Source organism: Maniola hyperantus, chromosome 17 (assembly GCF_902806685.2).
Source record: "Maniola hyperantus chromosome 17, iAphHyp1.2, whole genome shotgun sequence".
Classification (NCBI taxonomy): Eukaryota; Metazoa; Arthropoda; class Insecta; order Lepidoptera; family Nymphalidae; genus Maniola; species Maniola hyperantus.
The window spans coordinates 6685356-6710182 of NC_048552.1; the positions used below are offsets into that span (position 1 = coordinate 6685356).

A 24827-nucleotide genomic window follows, 5' to 3' on the forward strand; every position below is an offset into this window, starting at 1 on the left:
ACTTTTTTGGTGCAATAAATGTGTGAGAGGTTCCGGTTTCCAAACCGTACAATAGGGATGCCTATGTCAAAAATAAATTATTTCATAGGAATTATTAAATAGAAGGTCTTTCAAAATTAGTAGAATCCACGTCCGCTGTTAGTTTTAAGTTTGCTAACCCTATTAAATTATCGATTTAACTTAAAAATTACGTCAATTCATGTCTATGGCGTCACATGTATGTATTTCATACAAGCTCCCTTAATTCCTTTTCCCTTTATATATTTTGATGTACCTACCTATAATTTGTTACCGTTTTGTTGCAATAAAGCTTTATATTATACTACTGCTTCTACTGAATCTTCTTTCCGAACTGGTGGTATCTTGACATGAATCCATCCATCTAAATATATAAAAGAAAGGGGTGACTGACTGACTGACTGACTGATCTATCAACGCACAGCTCAAACTACTAGACGGATCGGGCTGAAATTTGGCATGCAGATAGATAGCTATTATGACGTAGGCATCCGCTAAGAAAGGATTTTTGAAAATTCAACCCCTAAGGGGTGAAATAGGGGTTTGAAATTTGTGAAGTCCACGCGGACGAAGTCGCGAGCATAAGCTAGTCCAAGATAAAACAACATTACTCCAGTTTTAGATAGTGTACAACAGTGGTTGATTTGAATTTGTCAGTAGTTTTTTTTCTACATTTTATATATATCTTCCTACGCCATAATATTTTAAATATTATCAACTGATTTATATTTTGAAATATGGTAACTAGGTATACCTACCTATCAGTTGCAGTGCGTCACTTTGGTCGCTATCAGTCGTGACTGTGTTTTGAATATAATCTACGTACCTAGCTAGTAACTACCCATTAAGTGGGTACTTATAATTATCAAACGGCGTAATTACATTAATAAGTACTGGATGAATCAGCGTCTTGGCCTTGTTTACATTAGCGGGGAGGATTTCAATATTTTTTAAAGAAATGATTGGCTTATCAATTTATCAATTCGTGCGAAAAATTGGATTCTCCATTAAATAAAAGTTGTACTTCATCATCATCATGATCAACCCATCGCCGGCTCACTACAGAGCACGGGTCTCCTCTCAGCGTGAGAAGGGTTTTGGCCATAGTCTACAACGCTGGCCATATGCGGATTGGCAGACTTCACACACCTTTGAGTACATTATGGAGAAATCTCAGGTATGCAGGTTTCCTCACGATGTTTTCCTTCACCGTTAAAGCGAGTGATATTTAATTTTTTGAAACGCACATATCTCCGAAAAGATAGAGCACCGTGCCCGGGATCGAACCTCCGAACTCCCGAATACGAGGCGAACCACTAGGCAGTCACGGCTCTACCCACCTAGTAACAATAAATAAATATTTTGTTGGCTTGTCTCTGCACCTAAAGATACTCAGTATTCTTTCGTCAAAAAATGGCGTCATCGGTAAAATTTTAAGTGCATTCACCCGAGAACTTAGATCATCTCCAAAGGTGATCTGCCCACCAACTTATTTTAGAGATCAGCGCGAATATGGAGTGAAACCATCAAGGTAGGTGGGACTACACATACAATTTAGAGATATTTTATTTGGGTATCTTATTAAAAAAGAAAATGAAAATGAAAAAAAATTTTTTATTCAACTAAACTTTTACAAGCACTTTTGAATCGTCGGGTGCATTTACCACTGGTTCGGAATGCCTTTCGATTTTTAGATTTTCCTTATATCTTCTAGCAGCTGGAATCTAGCTCATTAAGTTACAACTAAGTTAAGGTATGATTTTCACAATAGGTATTAGGTACTAATTAATATTGGCGTCGATTCCGAAATTTTTCCTAAACTTTTAGAGTATCTGCATCTTTTTATTTTTAGAATTTCTAATAAGGACGAAAATTAATTTTAAATTTAAAGACCCTTATTCACAGCCATATAGTGTACTTTACAAATTCACGACTGGCACCTCAACTCTAAAGCCACGAAGTTTGACTGTACTAAATTAGTTTAGGTGTGTCTGTCCGTTTTTACATTACATTGGTAAGAAAAAGATGTGAATACTCTAAATACCTACCTAAGTTGCCGTCAGAATGCTCTAAATTAATCTGATAAACTTTTTTTTTAATTTATAGACAAGCGCTTGGTTGCAATCAGATAACAATCAGAAAAAATCAGAGGATTAATTATTATCAGAAAAATCAGCCACGTGCGAGTCAGGCTCGTGCACCGAGGGTTCCGTACTACAGTTGTATTTTTTCGACATTCTGCACGATAAATCAACAACTATAAGGCATAAAAATAAATAGAAACCTGTTTTAGAATGTACAGGTAAAACCCTTTAATATATGATACCCCACTTGGTATATTAATCTTACTTTGAAAGTTGAAAATACAAAGTAGTTATATTATGTTCATGAACACATTTTTTTTTTAAAAGTCAAATTGATGATTTTCCTACCTACCTGCCAAATTGCATGATTCTAGGTCAACGGGAAGTACCCTACAGGTTCCTTGACAGACAGATAAACAACAAAGTGATCCTATAAGGGTTTCGTTTTTCCTTTTGAGGTACGGAACCCTAAAAATATCAAAAAACATTCGAAATTCAATTCCGAAACATACCTACCTAGTTTTGTTTGTGACTGGTTGGTGTCTCAAAATGGTTAATGCCCAGTGAGATTTTTGGCTGTCATTGGTATAGGATTACGTACCTAATTCAGAGAGAGCCGCGCTATACTAACTTCTTTCCTTGGATAGAATATGGTAGTTATGTTTTTTACTTAGGCACCTATCATTTAATTTTGAAGGCATTTTTAAACAACTTCAAAAAAGGAGGAGGTTCTCAATTCATCGGAATCTTTTTTATATGCATGTCCACCGACAAAATATCGTTCAAAACGCTTTGTTGTAGATACCTAACTAACTACCTACCTACCTACTTATCTATGTATTTGTAATCCGGTTAGCAAATATTTTAATTAAGTATGCATTCAAAGGCTAAGGCATTCCTCATCGAGCACAATTACTGGCGTTTCAATTTATCATTGGTGCAGTTACTCTGGTCTGTACTGCGTAAACGACCTTAAAACGGCATTCGAGTCGACCTAGTCGAACTCGTAACTCGTAATCGAACATAACAAAGTCGAAAATTTAACACGAAAGTTTACGTTTAGAGCCCACCTAAATATAAAACATTCTAAATTAGGCTTTCTGCGATTAATATAGAGTTTACAGTTGAGAAATCCGCCCTAGGACACGTGCGGAATCGAGGTATTAATGGAGTCTGGTTCGAACAAGAAAGCACTCTAGCGCTTTAGAAAGTATGTTCACGTTGCCTTGTATTTAAACAGGCGGCCCCACTCAGCGCTGTATCGCTTAAATGGTTTATTCCACCGCGCGATGACTCAAGCCTCGGTAAACAGTATGCGGGGCGATGAGTCACCGTTTTACACATTCGCGTATAGTGTTTGAGCAGTGTTGTCAGTCTACAGTCGGACTCGTCGAGTAGGCAACCGAACCGTTTTAGGCGTTTATATCGCAGGTTTTTACTGCCAAACGCCTAGACATAAATAAGGATTTACAGAATAAACAACTACAAAAACATTAAGTGTGTTTAGAACAAGTTAGTGTGAAAGTGTACTTAGTCCTAGTTTAGGTTTGTGTGTGTGCGTGTCACTAGTGAAACGGTCGATAAAGTTGATGATCGTTCTGTGCTATTTGTGAATTCCTTACATACAATTTTACTAAGTGATAGTGACAATGCCGTCTAACAAGAAACTTATGACGAAAATGAGACAACTTGCGCAATGGATTTTGGTGGTACACGTGGTAAGTTAAATAGAGTCGAATCAATTTAAATTCTTATTTTATCAATAATTATTATACCAATAGATCTAGATCGTGAAGAAGATACTGAAAATAAAGGACAACAATAATAATTTACTATTACGTAGAAAGTGTTTATGTAACCACTTAGATTAATTTAAAACGACGAAGCTAGACTAAATAGGTATAATCACAATTCACAGTGATTCGTGCTTCTGTAGTAGGTAGGTATAATATGATGAATCATACAAAAATTTTGCTGAGTGTGATGACTGCATTATTTTGCATAAATGGCAGGTAGGTACCTACGTAAGTTAAAATAGGTATGTATAATTATGTTCATTCAACGTTATTAAAACAATCTGACGTTTATCAGCTAGATAATAATATAGCCTCGTTATTTAAACAAAGATAAGAAAAACTCGCAGTTTTGCTTTAAAATGATCACAAGATCAATATGACAACAGATATCAATATGATATGTAATGTATAGATAAACACAAATACTATGTACCAAGATGCTTATGTTATAAGATCACCAAAGAAAATCTTCAAACATGAAGGACAGTAATTGCAGTACACACAGCTTTACTATTATTCTATAATATGGAATATAAACCCTTTAGGAACAATCTAGTCACACAAAGAATCATCAACAGACATGCCTTCAGTAAGCAACTAGGTATCTTTCCATAGAGTTCTTGCTTATAAGAAGGAATCTACAGTACCTACGCGGCTGAAAGTTGTGTACCTACATCGGCCTTTAGAATGACATTTTGGCTTTGTAGAGCATTGCCTCTGTCACTCACTCCTATAATATGACGTTTTCTCGATCTCAACGACAGGGACAACGCTCTACAAATCTGCTATCTCCTTCTAAAGGTCTCCTTTTATCAGTAGGTTGAAACATGAAGTAAGACACAAAGTGAGATGACCTTATCTCAATTAGTAAACCAACGCAAATTAAAAATAGTAGGTAGGTAAAGATATAGTATTAAAGATATATTCAATTGTTCTTCTATCCATATATAAAAGGAAAATTTTATGATTGATTTATCAATTATCTACCTACCTAGATATCTAGCTCAAATTCCTAGGTCTACAAAAATTTAACTTTCCCTTACTAAGAAAGAGTTCTCATCCTGAACCACCTGACACTTGTCAACCTTTCTGAGAAGATACCCGTGCCAAGTACTCCAGTAGTGAGCTGGTAATGGGTTGATCATGATGAAGAAAGAATTATGAGAAACTTAACCCATGAAAACCATGTAAACAAAGTTGTGGAAAAAAGGTGGTAAAGGATACAAGGTAGGAGATTTCTCTCCATATTAGGCTAAAAGTTACCGGGGTAAATTGTTCAAATTAAAATAGCTTCGAAAGAAAAAATAAAATGTCCTTAGTGCATAGTGAAATGGCAATTAGTAGCACACCCATGGCTGCATAGAATGCATAGCTGGTCAAGCCAATGGCGTCATTTAGTATTGCTGCGTGAGTGCATGCACCTCTGATCCACGTAAGTAAATATTTTGTTAGTTATTTTGAATCCCCTAGCTTTGTATCAAAAGAAGTGTAAGATTAAATCGAAACAGTAGTAGATATTGATTAGGAGCCCCCGGCGATCCCCGAGGTTGACTTAACTTAGTTACAAGTTCAGAGCAAAGTTTGCTCGTTCAATAGACGCGATCTTTTCAAACGAAAAATAAAGTGAGTTCCGTGCACTTTTTTAAATTTATTTTGCATTTGGCTATGCCAATAAACGTGTCAGAATATTTACAAGAATAGCTTGATCACTGTTTCAATTGAAAGCATCTAAAAGTACCTAGCTTTTGCCCACGTATTTAAATCTAAATTTTATGACATTTACTTAATAGACTAATAGAGCTAATTCATTATAATCTTTGAAAATTATGTAGTTATAAACCAACGCTACATAGGTACGGATTTTGTTTTTGGTAAACTATTGCTTTACTTTCTAGACGTTATGTAACCTGTGATAATAAAAATAGAATTAATAAAGATTTAAATAATATTTAGAGCGCGATATCCTTTTGAAGAAAGCGACGAAAATTTATTCCATAATTGCTCCCTTCATTGAAACATTTGTAAGGATCTACTTAAGAAGACCCCTCGGCCCTCAAGGCGATTTGGACTGGCAACTTAGTAATTAAGCTTATTTCACGTCCTTGCCTGTTTTGTTATTTGCAACAATTGTCTCTAATTTGGCCACGTTACTTGTAGTTCGTCGACTCAGCAGACTTTCTTAATTCTATAATTATGATGAGCAAGTTTTCCTGTTTTAAAACGATGTGTTTGAAAAAAGATCGAAATTCGAATAAAATGTGAAAATAAAATAAACGGAAAACTAAAATGAGTAGACACACTACAGACATTTTAGGGATTCATGCCAAGAATTCGCCATAATAATTGAAAAGCACGTTCGTTGGAATTATGAAAGTGAAAAGAAATAAAAGGCACAGTTTAACTCAGTTGCATGGAACCTGTTTGCAAACTCTGGTTTGCTGAACGTGACTAGACAGAGGTACGCAACACGGGATTGACCGAGGACGGGAAAAACGATACAAAACCAACACTAGCAATTCCTGCAGACATTAAGTCTTTGAATTTCATTACGCCATAAGCTCATGGAAGATTCCTAGACTTTATACTAGTGAGTGTATTTCTTTATGATGATACTTATTACGTGCGTTTTACGCTAATATTTAGAAAACAAACTGATAACGATGTCAACGTAAATTTGTAAACAAAGCTGAGATGTACAATGATGGTGATTCATCTAAATGGCGCAAAGATTTTACTAAGTATTGTTGAAAATTCATTCTTATCAGATCAGTAAACAATGCTTTCCTTATCGCAATTTATTGATGAGCAATCTATTCATATCTAAATATATAAAAGAGAAATATTATATAAAATAAAAATCTGACTAACTGACTGACTGATCTAGCAACGCGCAGCTCAAACTACTGGACGGATCGGACTGAAAATTAACATAGATAGATACACAAGATAGCTATTATGATGTAGACATCCGCTAAGAAATGATTTTTGAAAATTAAACCCCTAAGGGGGTAAAATATGAGTTTTCTTAGGTAAAATAGTAAAGGGCATAAGCTAGTGCACCTATTAAGATACGATTAAAGTACTCGGATAACAGATGCTTAATAACAAGACTTTTGATAACTATAATACCAGACATCAAATCGTTTCAGTTTTCTTTATCCCGACGTGTCTGCAAAAGCGTCTGTAAAAACTTTTCCATCGTTCCGATGACTGATCAAAGAAACATTTGGTGTTTATGTTACACGACACTGCAGCGTACTATTTTAGGCTGGGCAGCCAGGAGGCGTGTCTCCGGTATTTATAAATCGTCGGGCTGACTCATGTGGCCGTCTGAAAACTACGTCTTGTCCCACATCCTCCATTCTGTTGGTATTACTCATAGCGGGTGAACCCGGAATCGCACTTTCTCTCTATCAAGATCGTTATTGTCTTTTATTTATTGTCATCTTTGTTGCACTGGTTGCGTTGCGACAGCTATTTTTACATTAATCTCTATGTACTAATCGAAGGAAAACCACTTTGATATACTTCAGAAGGCTTTTATTCGACTGTTCATAATGTAATTATTAAATTATCCGAGCACAAACCAAACTCTTATTTCTATGCGCCAATTTCGAGTGACGTTTCACATAGACTCACTAGTCTCACTACTTCGCAGAGCAACACCACAGAGTAATATAATCACCTAGTTTTTGCCGTCTAACAGTTCATACTTAAAAATGTTCAATAGCTACTAAGTCAAAAATAGCTGTCTCATCTTGCTTTAAGACTGAGTACGTCTCTTTTTATTATTACCAATATCTACTTAAGTACGCATCGATGTAATAAATGATAATAAACAAGATGGTTATTTGCATAGTCATCATAATGATCAACACATCGCCTGCTCAAGGGTTTGCAAGTGCGGGTTGGCCATAGTTTACCACGCTAGCCAAGTCCGGACAGACTTCACACCTTTGAGAACATTACGGAGTTTCCACACTATTGTTTTCCTTCAAGCAAGCGCATTGTAATGATGGGTACTTAATTAATTTGTGATGCAAGTCATCACATATTATAGATATACAGGACAGGTACCTACTGATTCTGACCGAAACTAAATTTTAGAGTATTTGAATTTTTTTCTTATCAATGTATTATCTACCTATCTATCTATCAATATCTACCTATTAAAAAAAGGACAGACAAACTTTATTAGTTAGATTAGTTTAAAACTGTCAAACACACACACAAGCACACACTCACACACGCATATACACACACACACACAATCATACACACACTGTTGTAATTTTATTTTATTATTGTATATACCTACATTTATTCAAAATCTATTCTGTTAAAATAGTTTAATTATAATTTTAAGTAATCTTTTTTGGCCTTCTGTTATACCTAGATTTAAATTTAAATAATAATTATGTATTTACGCTGTTGATTACTTTCAAATAAACAATATAAAAATAAAAAATAAACCTCGTGACTTTAGATGCCAGTCTTGAGTACAATTTGCAGATTTGTAGAGTTTGGTAGTTTGCACTAAAATTTAGTTTTAAATTGTCAAATCTCGTGACTTTAGATGCCAGTCTTGAGTACAATTTGCAGATTTGTAGAGTTTGGTAGTTTGCACTAAAATTTAGTTTTAAATTGTCAAATCTCGTGACTTTAGATGCCAGTCTTGAGTACAATTTGCAGATTTGTAGAGTTTGGTAGTTTGCACTAAAATTTAGTTTTAAATTGTCAAATCTCGTGACTTTAGATGCCAGTCTTGAGTACAATTTGCAGATTTGTAGAGTTTGGTAGTTTGCACTAAAATTTAGTTTTAAATTGTCAAATCTCGTGACTTTAGATGCCAGTCTTGAGTACAATTTGCAGATTTGTAGAGTTTGGTAGTTTGCACTAAAATTTAGTTTTAAATTGTCAAATCTCGTGTCTTTAGATGCCAGTCTTGAGTACAGTTTGTAGATTTGTAGAGTTTGGTAGTTTGCACTAAAATTTAGAGTCTAAATTTAAAGTTCACTTCCTGTCCTTTTTTTGCAATATTAAAATAGAAAAAGGTGCAGACACTCAAGTTTAGAGAAAAACATCAGAATCGACACCATTATTATTTAATAAAACCTATGGATATAGATAGCTAATCTTAGAAGATTTTCGATAACGAAAACAGTTTACGATCCACATTTGTATGCCTGTCCTTGTAGAGAATAGTGAGTCACACTCTTTGATAATAAATAAGCCACTTTTATTATTAGTACTCTACTTTCGCTCGGGATTCGCTCACGTGGTTTGGATTTTTGTATAATATCACTTATGTAAATTAAGTAAGTACATACCTACTATTTTTATTTTATAAAAGTAAAACTTGCGACATATTGTGACGTTGTTTAAGGTATGCTCAATGCTGTATTTTATCGTGATTATCTGTGCGTACCTACTTGCAAACATGCAGGTAATTTAGCTTACCACTAACCAAAAATTAAATCCATGACTTGGCCATGCTAGTTAAGTACAACATCGTTATAATATTTTAGCGTTAAATTTTTGCAAAAATGGATAAGATTTTTCGAAGCTTGGACGTTGACCCAATTCAGCTTTTTAGGACATTCTTAATTAAGTAAAACTTTACGGTCTTCTACAGCAGTTGTTCCAGTTACACATTTTAAAGCGTGTAATTTTTTTTCGACATCGTTGTGGTAAATGATTAATTTGATTTCTAGATGTATATATTATTTAAGTAGTACAATATTTTTTGGATCTTGGTGTTTTTTTTTTAAATTCAGATACAAGTTAGTCCTTGGCTGTAGTCTCACCTGGTGGTAAGTGACGATGCAGTCTAAGATGGAAGCGGGCTAACCTGCAGAGGGTATGGTAGTTTTTAATAAACCCAGGCTCCTTTGGTTTCTACACGCCATCGTACCGGAACGCTAAATCGCTTGGCAATAATTTAAATTAAAGTTATCTATCTACTTTTTATATCTACTTACTTACTTATTATGTAAAAAGTCAGTATTTAATTTTTTTACGGAAGTAGCTACTCAGCTGTAAAAATACCAATGTCACTTGTCAGTTCTCGTACGGAACAAGGCTTGATTCATTTTAATCATGTCATGCGTACAGGAAGTTATCTATTAGTTCTGTATGTGTAGGTAACTGTAGAGGAAGTGAGTGTGTTTGAATAGATTCAATCTAAACACCCTTTTTAACTAACCCCTTCCGATTCGATTAAAAAGTAACAGTCTGTATAGTTAACTGGGTTAAGATATCCTCTAATAAACTATTATGAAGCAAGGGTAGTTTTGAATTACACTGCTGATTTAGTGGTATATAAAGTCTAGAATTTTTCTGATAATAATGTTTGATTTGAAAGCAATTGTTTTTTATTAAAAACTATTTTTTTTTAGTTTTCATATATTATATTTAGTGCTATTTTTGTACCGAAATTCTTTAGAAATATGTAACTAAATTTATTGACAGCAAAAAAGTGTCCTATAAGACAATATATTGACAGCAAAAAAGTGTACTTAAATGAGTAATGCGGATAAATACTGTCAGTAATGCAAGCGTTGTTAATTTAGTTACATTTATTATATTGACTAACGTTAAGGATAACATTAATAAAATATAATTTGTAGTAAGTAATACAGAAATTCCCTGTTTGTAAAGCAGATTATACCTATGAACAAAAAAATCTATATTTACGATTATATTATGTTCTTGCTTTTTTACTACATATATTTTTTAGTTACAATCCAAGTGCCTATGATTAAAGTTAAATTATGTAATTTGTTTTTCTTCATAGAAAATGTTTTTTTTCACATTTGCCTACTTCACACAACTCTATGCAAGCTGTTTATTCCCCCATTATGGCGTACAATTGATGAATGGTCAGTAGTGAACATGTGTGCTTGAGCAGATTCAATCCAATCCCTTTTCAACTATCCCCCTTTCGATTCAATAGCGTCGTTGATTTGAATTTGTAAGTAAAACGTATCAGATACGTACCTAATATACTTGCATCTAACATTATCGTCATCTAATTAAACTTTTATTAACTAGGTCTTGTTTGGTTAAAAACCTTCACTAGAATCTAGGAATTATACAATAATCTCTATGTAGGTACTTTAATAAGTAAAATCATACATAATTAGGATTGTTTCTCAGAACTCAGAAGTAAGTCTTATTATTTAGTTAATTTAATAATCAATATCAAATTTTGATTTTAAACTACTTACAGCGCTTTATTTGGCATATTTTTAGTGCAGAATTGATTCAGAGATAGATAAACAAGATGATTATACTTAATATCTATCTATTTATCTATGAAAATAACAGATAAAGTATATTTCAAGTGGTGTGTATGAATCAGTAACGCCAAGTATACTTTTTTCAATGAAATAATCTAAAAAAGATTATATTCTTACTCATACTGGCAATATTATAGATGCATTCAATATAGCAAATATTCCTTTGTATGTTTAAAATCAAAATGATCCAGTAGATACTTATGAAGGCTGAACCAAATAAAGAATTGAAGGGGTTCCTTTATTTTCTATGCGAAAGGTTTTAACGGGAAACAAAATATGCAAATGGCGGACAAAATCTCGTAGACATCGCAAATCAAAACGAGGGTGGCGCGGCCAATGTTTAATTATGTAAATAAATTTTCATGCGTAGGAAGGAATCGTTAAACAATGCACCAGATGAGGCTGGCATATTGTTACCAAACGTTCCATTTCCCGAAGAAATGTCCTAGTTTTATAGCGTGTCTGCGTTAGATAGCACAGACTGAGGTTTAATAAAGCTACAGTATAGGTACAGTATAACTTTAACTTTCACAATGCTTTACATAATATGCCCAAAGATGTAAAGAGATCCTGCAAAAAAATCTACTTGTCACGGAGGTATTCAAGATCTTCAGTCATAAGAGACTTGTAAACGTCCAGTATTATCTACCAATATCGATTTTGCAAATTGGAAATTCAAGAGTTGATGTTATGCTCTCAATATTGCAACATTTTCTTACGGTAAAAATGCTGTTCTAGTTAGAATTGTACGCTAACGCGGCAGAAAATATTGCACATCGACCTTTACAGAGAGATAGCGGTTTCGTAAAGCGTTGTCTCTGTCGTTGAGACCGACAAAACATCACATAGGTATGAGTGACAGAGACAACGCTAGAGGGTTGTCTCTGTCCTGTCCTGTCTGTCAAAGCCGAAATCTCATTCTAAAGGTCGATGTACAATATTTCTTGCCGGCTACTGTACGCATTTTGTCGTTGCACTAAATTCTATTGGCTCAACATCAATTTTTATTGGCTCAGTATAATGTTGAATGGGGATTTGGGCGGTAGACGGTAGTGTACACAGTTTAGTACTGTCCTGCTCTTAAAAATAATATAAAGATAGCAATCCTACGCTAGGCCCTAGCCTGCATTGAATGGTTAAAGTTTGAATAAAGACCGGCCTCGGGGCAGCTTCAAAACCGGTTTTTAATCCTTTTATTTTATTTATAAAGTCACCCTCACGACGACGATGTGATGATGGCAAGGGTTGATGCACATTACAGAGGCGCGGCCCAGTCTCCTGTTAGCATAATATTTTCAATGGACAACTCAAATTCCATCTGTTGTGTCTGTGCCCTAATTGAGTTGTGTTAGTCTAGTGGTTAGGACGTCCGCTTCCTAATCAGACGTCGGGGATTCGATCCCGGGTACGTCTAACTTTTCGGAGTTAATTGAATATCACTTGCTTTAACGGTGAGGAAATCTACATGCCTAAGAGTTCTCCATAATGTTTTCAAAGGTGTGTGAAGTCTGCAATCCGCACTTGGCCAGCGTGGTAGACTATGGCCAAACACCGTGATCCGGTGATGGGTTGATCATGTAAAGCCCGCGACTTTGTGCAAGCTTCAATTCTTTTGTTCTAACATGACTCAAATCTAGTTAGATGGGAGACCTTACTTTCGCGGTTAGGTTACCACCCTACCGACGAAGCCGATTCGCATAACGATTCAGCGTTCCGGTACGACGCTGTTGGAGAAACCGGTTAAGATGCAGTGCAGGCTCATTAGTGTGTATTCAATTGCCATACCATGGCGTAAGTGCGTTTTATATTACGTCTACAATGTAAATTTATCTTTATGGGTCTACTTCTAAGGATCGTGATAATTTTCAAGTTGACTAACATGATATGATTGTGTAAAGACAAAGTGAAAGTGCCAAATTCGTTCGTTCGATTTAACAACTGCATTAACTGCAATGTCATATTTGTTAACTTAAAAACTTAGTAACACCAGGGGCTTCCATCACAACTCTGAGTGAAGTTTAGAGTAAACAAGACCTGTTACTCTGAGTAAGCAATAAACTTTAGATTTTTATCTACAATGCCTACAACAGTTTTAAGTTATGACATTTTGTTTCTACTAGATTATGCTCGCAATTTTGTCCAGGTTTTTAACAATTACGTGGGAACTCTATGATTTTCCGCGATAAAAGTAGGAGGTACGTGCCCATCTTCAGAAAGCAAGCTATCTCTATAGGCCGTAGGGAGATACCTATTGCCCGCAATATCGTCCACGTAAAAGGGTTTTAAAAACCCTGTGGAAAATTTTGGTTTTCCGGGACCAAAAAATAGCCTATGTCGTTCCCCGGAATTTAAGAATCCCTGTATTAAATTTCGTCAAAATCGGTTAAGGTTACACTGCTGATTCGATTAATTTTGCAAGCGCAATAAATCGATAAAAAATCGCTTGTTCTCGTTTTAAATGTGTGGCAAGTGGAAGTATAGGTATTTTTATGGTGTCGTAATCAGATTACGCATCGATGTCGTTCACTGAACCTGTGAAGTTACGTAAACAGCTCTAGAGATTGAATGCTCGTGGATCTAAACTCCCCTTAATGAGAGCTTAGGACCCTCTATGACCGGAGGCGCGGAAGAGGGAACTCATCACTGTCTCTAATAGCCTGAAACCACCTTCATCTTATTAAGGTTACCCGTAAAGTGACATGTTTTTAAAGGTGTGTATAGGTACTGTTTAATGTAACTTGTAAGGTACATTAATGAGTATAGATTTTTTTTAACAATATTTTTTCTGCTTGTTTCGTCGTTGTATCATCTGAACTTATAAGATACCTAGTCAGCTTAGAAAAGTCAACAGTTGCATGAACATAGACCACTTTACAAAACTTCACCACTTCCATCTTGGTCTTAATACCAGGTGAGACCGCAGTCAAAGGCAAACTTATACCTAATGGAATAAATATAAAAGTAACTCTTCGGTCTTGTGTCCAGCGGCTCCCTGAAACTCGTTTTGGCAATCGGGGTTTGAGGCTGGGAGACGTACCGCACACCCGCACATCATCCGTGCTTGCCCGCACAGTGTGCGGGGCATCCCCACCCCGATTGCCATCCTGTCGCGTACTATACTGGGGGGTCTTCCAACATTTATTATTAGGGTTGTTGTTTACCTATTATTCATATTAATTTTCTTGTTACTGTGTCAGGGACATACACAAATCGATATATAATGAAAACATTAGAATCTTACCTTGAAACATTGGAATTTCACCTTGAAAGTAAGTACTATTAGTATATGAAATGTTATAATTAGTTTATCTAATTAACTTAATGAACTCCGAATAAACAAATAAAAACAGATGTTTATTTAAGAGGTTATACCTAAAAACGTGCGGTCTCAGTAACTGCCGTTTAATTACAACACACGCTTAAAATTCCGTGTAACTTTTTTATTCGTACATGTGGGTAGCTCGAATAAAAGTGTGTAGATTGTAGAGAAGTTTTAATGTCAAAAAGTTTAGCATACGAATAAATTTCGACAATAAAAACCTTGTCGTTGCGGACTGAATTTGTGCGGGTCCCTTGAAATATTATCACCTCATCGTATCGTCAATGCAAGCACAATATCTCATAATATTCTTTATGCCCTTCCTCATAAACAGAAACGGGCCGCGGTAATGACACCCCTTCGAGGGGAAAGAACGCCTAACCGACCGTTACGGCCGCCGGATATGTGACCGCTGCATTTTATTACCACTTCACTCTGCCACATAATCGGCCTTCATGATGAAGAGCTTTTACAACTAATACTTATAGTTGCTTTGGTATGCGGCAGCCCTTGTTCTGTAATCTGTATGCGCGTTGTACCGTGCACCAAAACTTTCATTATACCTAACTATTTTGTAACTATATGTATCTAAGTAGGTACTAGTGAGTTTCAGTTCTGTCCAGGAACAATATTATCATCACATCTTAAAAATTAGAGGCCAATCATCAGGTCTCTACATTTTAGATTCAATATTTATTTTAAAGAAGCCTTTGAGCTACGCGACAACACTTGCGCACTGCTTTGTATGGAAATGTATGAAGAGCATTTGAAGTGAACGGCAGCAACACGCGACACTTTGCGGTACAATCGCTCGTCGCGTGTCGCTGTCGCGCATCGCGTACGTGTACCGCAAAGTCTACCTTTAGTTTCCTTCAGGGAGCTTACTTAGTAGGTACGTTTACCTATTCAGATCCTCCCATCATTCATGACCATGATTGGTGATTTCGATATAATTTGTTTACTCGCTTGTAGCTACAATAAATTTTCTTTTTGTTGCAGGTTGAGTTCATAGAGGCATATTGCACACCTCGCGACACAGCCCGCCGATCTCCACAGCGCAATCGCCGCTCGCGGGAGCCCAGGCGCTCGCCCGAGTCATCCAGATGGCGATACGAGTCACGGCGACAGAACTACGACTTTGAGTCGAGACGTCCATACGAATACGAGTCGAGGAGGTACTTCGGAAGAGAGTACGACGCTGACTCGGGGAGAAAGCCAGCGTTTGACGCGGAGTCAGCCCGACGACGTGCGGACTACGAATCAGCTAGGCGGACTGACTTTGATTTATCCGTCCCTGAAGTATCGAGACGTAGCCCAGAAAGCGCACCTGAAGGCTCTGCGGAATCACCACCAGAACCGGCTCCTTCTGCGCCTCTTCGACCCGAGCGACAGCCTAGGCACAGATCGCAACCATATTACGAGTCTGGTAAGTTGTAGTATGATAATATTATCACACTTATTAGTTTTTATATGCTTGAACTAGCTTATGCTCGCGACTTCGTCCGCGTGGACTTCACAAATTTCAAACCCCTATTTCGCTCCCTTAGGGGTTGAATTTTCAAAAATCCTTACTTAGCGGATGCCTACGTGATAATAGCTATCTGCATGCCAAATTTCAGCCTGATCCGTCCAGTAGTTTGAGCTGTGCGTTGATAGATCAGTCAGTCAGTCAGTCAGTCACCTTTTCCTTTTATAAATTTAGATTAGAATTTTTTTTCTAATCTCGTATCATTCTATTGTTTCGCTAACATAAAAATAATCTAGATCATATCCTTGCAATTGGCCTGCGAAAATGTTGTCAACATCCGATCTACCGAATTGAAGATTACTCCAAAAGACATAAGAATAGACATTTTAAAAATGAGCTTAAAAATCAGTTACTTCATAGATTAATTTATTGGTCTCGCTCCGGAGTTACTTATTTCGAAATCACTACTTCAATTTTCTTTACTTGTGAATAGATTGATTTGTTAACTATGAGAGGTGATGTAACTGAATGTCATTGAGGACAAAACAAACAATGCCATGATGAAATCACAGCTCTATGAGAATTTTTGTGTGAACATTTTAAATACAAACAGAGCGAATCGAAGCGTTTTTGCATTTGTATTAAATACAGTTGAATTCCTTCAGGCTTAATGCAGTTCAATTCCATGTATGGATCCTAAAATAAATTCATAATTGAATCATTTTGCGATGTCCTTCCCATTATCAAGAACTGCTTAAAAATAGACTTCGTCCGCGTGTTTCGGTTTATTGAAAATCCTTTAGAAACTGTTTGATTTTCCGGGGTAAAAATAGCCTATATGAGGGATGTAGATAACAAATAGATGATGTCTTAGCGCCGTGGATTTAGGTTTTTTTAAATCCCATGGGAATTCTTTGATTTTCGGAGTGCAATGCTTTCATGTCCTTTTCCGGGATGCAAACTATCTCTATACCAAATTTCCTTACGATCAATTTAACGGATGGACTGTAAAAAAGCTAGCACAAGCTTATTTGTGTTATGGATATGGATTAAAACGATCGATGTGTCAATCTGGGGTAAGGCCGATATAAGCCCCGCAAATTGCTAATGCGCCTGGCCGCCATTTTAGTGACGTCAGCACTAGACTTAAGTTTCGAGCTGATGGTATATTTTTATTTTGGCTGACGTCAAAATGGCGTCATTTCGATGTTAATGAGACATGGTTCCAGCGCCATAGCAATTTGCGGGACTTATAAGGCCCAAAATTTCGCATTCTAATTAAAAACTCTCTATTCAGATTCGCTAGTACACAATCTCTAAACTAAACTAAATTAACAGGTCTAAATCTAGTGCTTTCCTTTTCCGCAAGCAACATTATGAAAGGGATAGCAATAGATTTAGACGTGATATCTTAGTTTAGTTTGGAGATTGTGTACAAAGGAATTAGCCACAATGTCAATTGATATGCAATGGCTTAGTTTTATTGTTTCCGTTACTCTTTCGTTATTTACCTAAGTACGCAGTTGAGGTTCATTTTCAAAGAACGCACAAGGCCTCTTTTCTCCCACAACAATCGCCGGAGAGACTTGTTAAGGCATTGTTCTCGCTAGAGACCGTATCTAGTCCTGTCCGTTTGCAACGGCTATGAAAAGAAAAAAAAAACTTGTACGCCATTCCTCGTTACACACATTCATGTGGTAGGTTAATTAACTTGTTTTTTTTTTAAAGTAAACCGTGTCAGTGCAGGTTTAAACCAACTCATATTAATTATACGTTGCGAATTAAAACGCCAACTTCATAATGATAGCAAAAGTTTCAGAGTCACATATTTTTATAATTAAGTAAATCTCCTAGAAAAATGAGCACGTTCCAGTTTGGTACACTTTTCTACACGAGTTCTACTTCTATCCAATGTACTCGTAGTAGTAAACAATCTTGCAGGTTCCTAATTAACACATCAACTCAAATCGTATCTGATTTGTATATAATTTGCTGCACTCTTTTCTGTATGTATAAAGCCAATATGAAGTTCTAAGCCACCCGTCCCGGCTTTGCACGGGTAGCTTATTACAATTTCCGTAGGGATCTCTAATTTTTTTTTTTTTTTTTTTTAGATTGAATGGTTTACTAGCGATTTTAACATAAAACTTAGTAACTTTAATAAATACATAGATTTTTCTATCATGCACAACTATGTTAAATCATTTAAAAGTAAACAATGCATGCAAATTCCGTACAGATACCAGAGTTACAAAGCCTCAATAGCTCAACGGGTAAAGGAGTGGACTGAAAACCGAAAGGTCGTCGGTTCAAACCCCGCCCGTTGCACTATTGTCGTACCTACTCCTGGCACAAGCCTGACGCTTAGTTGGAGAGGAAAGGGGAATATTAGTCATTTAACATGGCTAATATTCTTTAAAAAAAAAAAGGGGGATAACAATTAAAGTAAAGATTCCATACAGCCTATATAGCTTTACGCGGTAATAATGTAGCTTTCTACTGGTGAAAGAATATTCAATATCAGTTCAGTAGTTCCAGAGACTTCCTACAGACTTACTTTACCTTTTTTTTAGTAAAGATAACTACCTGGGTTAAACAGCCACTGAGATACGAAATAATTGCTGGTATTATCCCTAACAATCGCCGACCTATTTGATTCAGATTTTCGTTTACGTAGATTCCTATGCGTTTTGATAATTAATCAGTTCACGATCACAATTGGTAGGTGCAAACCAGGAAGTATATGGAGTGTCCACAATGACTAGGCTGTGGGATAGTTAATAAAAGCCGCGCTAGGCATCACCAACAATGGAAGTTTTAATCAGCCCTTTTTTGCCGTTAGTTCGTCCGTCTAGACTGGAAAAAATGTCCCGACATTATAAGCAGAGGCTTTTGATTGCGATGTCGTTTGCCTATGGAGAAACTTTCTCATTTTAATTTACTATGCGTTGTACGTATACTTAACTAAGATTTTAACTTTGTCTTACCTATTTTTCCAAAGAAGAAACTTTCTTGAATTTAAATGTACAAAAAGCCGTATTTGACAGTCTTACTAAGTAACTACATAGTTTTTTTTTAAATCTTTTATTAACAGGCTTTTACATTTATGTAACCTCAGCCTAACTACATAGTTGGAAAATGAAATTTGATATATTTTACTTCGCTTTAGTGTCAGAGAGAACTAGAGTGACGGAATTCTCGGTCGGAACTGATCCTGAATCGTGGATATGACAAATGTTAGGCTAAGACATAAAATTATAGAAAAGTAGGGCTATATTATTAGGGCTATCTGCGTCAAAAGTAGGTACTAACATGTCACACCTGCCAGTGACGTCGAAGCTTCAACGTTTTGTTATAAGTTACCTAACTGGCGTGAACTGTGCTAGTGTTGAATAGTATAGTTACCAGCATACCAACGTATTTCTGCGTATTTTTAGTGTCAATAGGCACTTAAACTATAAACATTTCTTACGTGAGATAGGTGCGTGATAGTGCGTGCTAGAGCTCGCGTGACTGTATGTCGCGTAGAGTATGAATCAAATGCGTATGACTTATATATTTATACTAGCTTATGCTCGCGACTTCGTCCGCGTGGACTACGCAAATTTCGAACCCCTCTTTCACCCCCTTAGGGGTTGAATTTTCAAAAATCCTATCTTAGCGGATGCCTACGTCATAATAGCCTTCTGCATGCCAAATTTCAGCCCGATCCAGTAGTTTGAGCTGTGCGTTGATAGATCAGTCAGTCAGTCAGTCACCTTTTCCTTTTATATATATTGATTACTTCGTATGAAACTATGAACAGGGCTATTGAACAAACAAAATGGCACCGACTTAGTGGTGGCACCAATGCAACCTCAGTGACGTCTGCATTTCAAACGGGTCGTTCATTAGTATCTAGAGGTGGCGCTGATTTATTTGGTTCCAAAACCGTGAAAAATTTTGTTCGCTTAACCGTATCTTGTCATTTATATCGATGATCAAATGTAAAAAAAGATCCCTGAACAATACCGAACCCGTTCTAAAATATAACTAGTAAGAGACGGCGGTAAAATTGTAAACATTTGAAATAAATTATTTACCCGTTTCAAAATTATAATAAGTACCTAGGTATAGTCCGTACAAAATGAGATCTCACTCAATGTGTCAACTGTCATGTCAAAAGTACGGTTCACCTTTAAATTAAGGACTAAATCGTACTTTTGATATGACAGTCGACACATAAAGTTAAAATGACGAGTTCTTGTTCGCATTATAAGACCATAGAGTAGCTAATACGTAATAATATATTTATAATATAAGTATAGATTAGTATAGATCTATAACTTATAGATAGATAGTATAGATTAGTAACTATGGATGTAGTTAGTTTATCTTGCGGTGGCAAGATAGATTTTCTTGTCTAGTCTATCTTGCCACCGATGAAATAAGTATGCTTTGCTGATTAAGTCAGCATACTTATTTGATTTTTACGGTGGTCTCTTGGACTAAGTATTAAAAGGTTTCCTTCTAAACCATCACTTCTAGCGTTACTTCAAACGTTTTTAGAAAGACATTTAGCACGTTAATCGCGGCAATTCAACAAATTCGCCTCGTAGGGGCTCATGTCCGTCCACGCGGAAAAGCAATTACGTCACTTAATGACGTCACTTTACAACCCCCTGCGCTAATGGACAATTTTCACTCTTCTTGTACTTGCTGAACAATTATAAGTATGATTACAGTTTCGAGTTATATGAAAGCTGAATTATTTTAAATGATCACGCGGCACGCCATTATAACCCTTAAGATAATAAGTATCCGTAATAAGAGCGTGTCAAAATTCCTGCTCTTAAGAACAAAAAATGCGTCTATTATAGGAAAGTCTCAAAATGCATAACTTCGGTTGCCTTGACTGCCTTTGTAACTGAAGAGATATTGTAGATCATTTTTCAAGTTACAATCATCATCTTTATCAATCGATAGACGTCTACTGCTGGACCTAGGTCGCTTGTAGAGACTTCCACACGCCACGGTCTTCCACGGTGTGCCGAGGCTCCCTGCGTGTCTTTTGATGTCGTCTGCCCATCTAGTGTGGTGGTCTTCTAACGCTGCATTTTCCGGTGCGAGTTCACCAATCTAGCACCTTGGGACCAAAACATCTATCGGATTTTCTAACTATGTGCCCTTCCCATTGCCACTTCAGCATCACTACCGTCTATCCGTTTAGTTTTGTCAGTTACTCTGGTTCTCCTATAGATCTCCTCATTTCTAATTTTATCACGAAACGAAACTCCAAGCACAGCTCTCTCCATCGCCCACTGAGTGACACTGAGCTTTCTTATTACAATACAATAGGCAGATTACAATAGTTTTAGTTTTTCCAGAGTTGTAGGTGTTGATGTAGACGCAGAGGCAGTTTATTTCTGATACACAGACACCTATAAGGCTCTAGGTATCTGTTTCTACTCGAGGACTTTACAACCAGACTTTTTTGTGCTCAACATGCGTTCAGAAGGATGCCATTGTTGTGCGAAGCAAGAAATTCTCATTAGGGTATTCCTACGTGCCTTTGAAATAACATTAGCTTCGTAGGCACGAGCTAAAGGGGATTTATCGCATTCAGTAACCTTTGCGTGGTAGGGGTATTTTAGTTAAATAGAAAAAGCTAACCAACACAACTTTTAATTTCAAAAAACTAAAATTACCTACTACTTCTTCAATTCTTTTTAAATTAAAATCAAAGTTTGAATTTTTTATATAAATAAAGTAATACCGAGAGAAGACGAACATTAAAATCCCACGAGAAATAAAAACCTTTGCGTGGTAGGGGTATTTTAGTTAAATAGAAAAAGCTAACAAACACAACTTTTAATTTCAATAAACTAAAATTACCTACTACTTCTTCAATTCTTTTTAAATTAAAATCAAAGTTTGATTTTTTTATAAAGTAATACCGAGAGAAGACGAACATTAAAATCCCACGAGAAATAAATTTGCTCGCGCACCAGACGAGAACTTCAATATAAATACAAATCGAATTCAAATTTGTCTCTACAAAGTTTGAAGGATATTCTTGAAATAAAAATACACCAGTAGTAGGTATTTAGCCTTTTAAAAAAATAATAGGGCAAGATTCCGTCATTCTTTATGATCGACTACGTTCTTGAGGGATCGTGAAAGTACAATCCGGACGCTCGTTTAAACGACGCCACTTGAGACTAACTGCGACCCCAGACTTATGGAACGGTCGCGAACCTGCTTCTAGCTCGTTGGTTTAATTTTATCTTCTAAAAGTCCTTCAAGAATGCGCCGCTTTCATACTTTTCTTGAAATAACTTTAAAAATCCGAGATTTTATTGATTTTTATTCAATTTTTTTTATTCTAGAGTCATCTTCAGAAGACAGATCATCATCGACGGAGGGTGAAGAAGACGAGTTTGGTGAATTCGATCCCTTTGCGACGGCGCCGTCCTTACACTCGCCAGACAGCGGTCGATCTGATCCACGATACGCAAACGCTCCTCGAAGGAATCCCAGTCCATACTATTACGGCGACCTGTTTAAAACAGCTCCGCCCCCGCCAGCTCCATCGGCCCCAACAGTCTCTTCGACTTCTTCGTCGCGTGGACCTCGATACAGAAAATCGGCAAGCCTTGACGCTCCTCACGTGGCACCTAGACCGAATCTGCCTAAAAGGTTTTCAGTGGCGGAAGATGGCTTTCGTGAATTAGAACGATCATCATCATCGTCTGGCGAGAGCGCGTGGATGCCGCCAAGGCGCCGAGGGCGCGACGCGGCCGGCTGCGCGTGCGCCGCGCCCGAAGATGTAGAGGAGCATAGAGCATCTCGTAGTGTCTTTTACGTGCCGGCGCCGCTGCCACGCTGGCCACAAGAAATGACCACACGACAGATATATGAAACGGCCTTTGACTGTAAAATAGCCCGATCTGACGATAATTTAGATGATTTTGACCGAGTCAGTAATCATCCAGCTCTTTTGCAAGCTGAAGAACGCAAGACTTTCTCTTCTGCATCATCTGCATTTGAGGCTGTTGAACGAAGTGAACCAGATTACAAAGGTCGCCGTAAGGTAACTATGAAAACTGACAGCGTACGACGCTCTAAGATTCCTACCATTCGTCAAAAGAAAGAAAATGAAACGAATACAGCGGCCTTATCTGAAGAGTTAGAGAAGGTACATATTGAAGAGGAAGATAGAACGTCAACGTCACAGCTGCCACTCCGTGGTTACACGCCATCTCCACCGTCAACAGCACCTTTGCCAACAAAATTTCAACAGAAAGATGGATCTGCCATGAACAGCATTAAAAGTGCTCCAAATTTACCCCAGACACAGCCGGCACACCCTCGGCTGAAAGACTTGAGACTTCCAGTAAAATCACTTCGGGCCCGGGACACACCGACTAGCAGCGATGCTAGCATGACGGACGTTAAAGCTTCGGTTTCAACTGAACTCGATGTTGGACCACGTTTGAGAGATTCCAGTCGCGAATCTCGTGACGGTGACGATGAAAGAGCCCAATCTAAAGACGGTATTTTTTTAGAGATTAAGGGTCGACCCACTTCCGATTCTGATACACCAGAAATGAATCGGTACAAGGGGCCCAAGGGGGTCGGCCCTATAATGGAATTTAAAGGCAGGCCCGGTGTCGCTCGTCCGCGACGAAAATATTCGAGCACTGAAAGTATGGCGACCAGCAGTAGTGGTGGTAGCATGGAGTCACTACGAAGCAGTAACAGTGAAGGAGACAGAAGTAGCAGTAGTTCAGAAAGTCGACATTCGTCATCGTTAAGTTCTCATAGCTCGGATTCCGGAAATGTGCCATTTATCAAATCACATCATATGCAGTTGTCGGGGTTTGGCCATCATCCGAATAAACTTCATATATTAAGCCCTATATCTGACAAATCTTCTCAAGAGCCAGCGTCAGAGACATCCGATAACAATAAAAATAATAATTCTCAAAAAGTATCCCCAGAAGACGTTGAAACTGGAAATACGACGATACAAACTACTGTTGAAATTTTGCCTAAACCTAAACGACGAGCCTTACAAAACAGAAATTTATTAAATCTAACATTTAGACACTCAACACCCGGTGACACTGAAATTCAAGGATCAGATAGTGGCATATCAATTCATTCTAGAGAGGGAGTTGATTCGCGAAATGCGTTTATTAATTTTAAGAACAGCAATGCAGAGGAAGAACGTAAAGACGACAACGTCGATTTATCGGATCTTCCATTTGACATGCCAAAGTTGCGTCGGAGACGTGCGGAGGCAGAGGTTGATCTGAGAACATTGCCATTTGATATGCCTAAATTACGACGCAAGTTACGTGGACAATCCTTGCAACTGAATAATGATTTTGGAGAGGCTATTTCTAACGCTTCCTCGAGCCAAAGCGTCCAAGATTTAAATCAAGGTGAGTAAACGTGTATTGATATTGAAATTTAAATCTAAGATGTAACTATATATAAATTTTCAAATAATATTTTCAACTACTATCACAAGTTGCACTTTCGTTAGTAAATCAAAATCGGAGTTCATTTTATCCCTGTACCTGATACAATCATGTCTGACTCTATTATGTCCAAAGGATTTACATGTCAATCGTATGAGAAATAAATCTGCGAGGGGTCTGTCGCTTCCAATCTTTGAATCTTTCGGAGAAATTCGAAGTGACTGCTACCAAATTATGCCGATTAAGACGTATGACTCCAGATCGGTCTACGCAAACTGTTCCGACGCCCTCCTAATATTTAATTTGGTTGAGTGCTTTTTGTAGCAACTTTTTCCTGTGTGTTCCAAGCAATTCGTAAACGTACAGTAATTGG

At 37.1% G+C, this 24827-nt stretch overlaps 1 protein-coding gene across 2 annotated transcripts in view; it reads left to right on the forward strand.

Moving 5' to 3' along the window:
* hwt (heavyweight) overlaps nt 1–24827 on the forward strand; it is a 218364-nt gene that overhangs the window by 188520 nt on the left and 5017 nt on the right. The window contains exons 1-3 of one of the 2 annotated variants that reach the window (XM_034977760.2): nt 3440–3820; nt 15518–15944; nt 22355–24415. In XM_034977760.2, the coding sequence (XP_034833651.1) occupies nt 3752–3820; nt 15518–15944; nt 22355–24415 (2557 nt within the window). In that variant the 5' untranslated portion in view covers nt 3440–3751. Of the gene's footprint in view, nt 1–3439; nt 3821–15517; nt 15945–22354; nt 24416–24827 lie in introns of those variants that run through there. The other variant, XM_069504275.1, reaches the window with a different exon arrangement.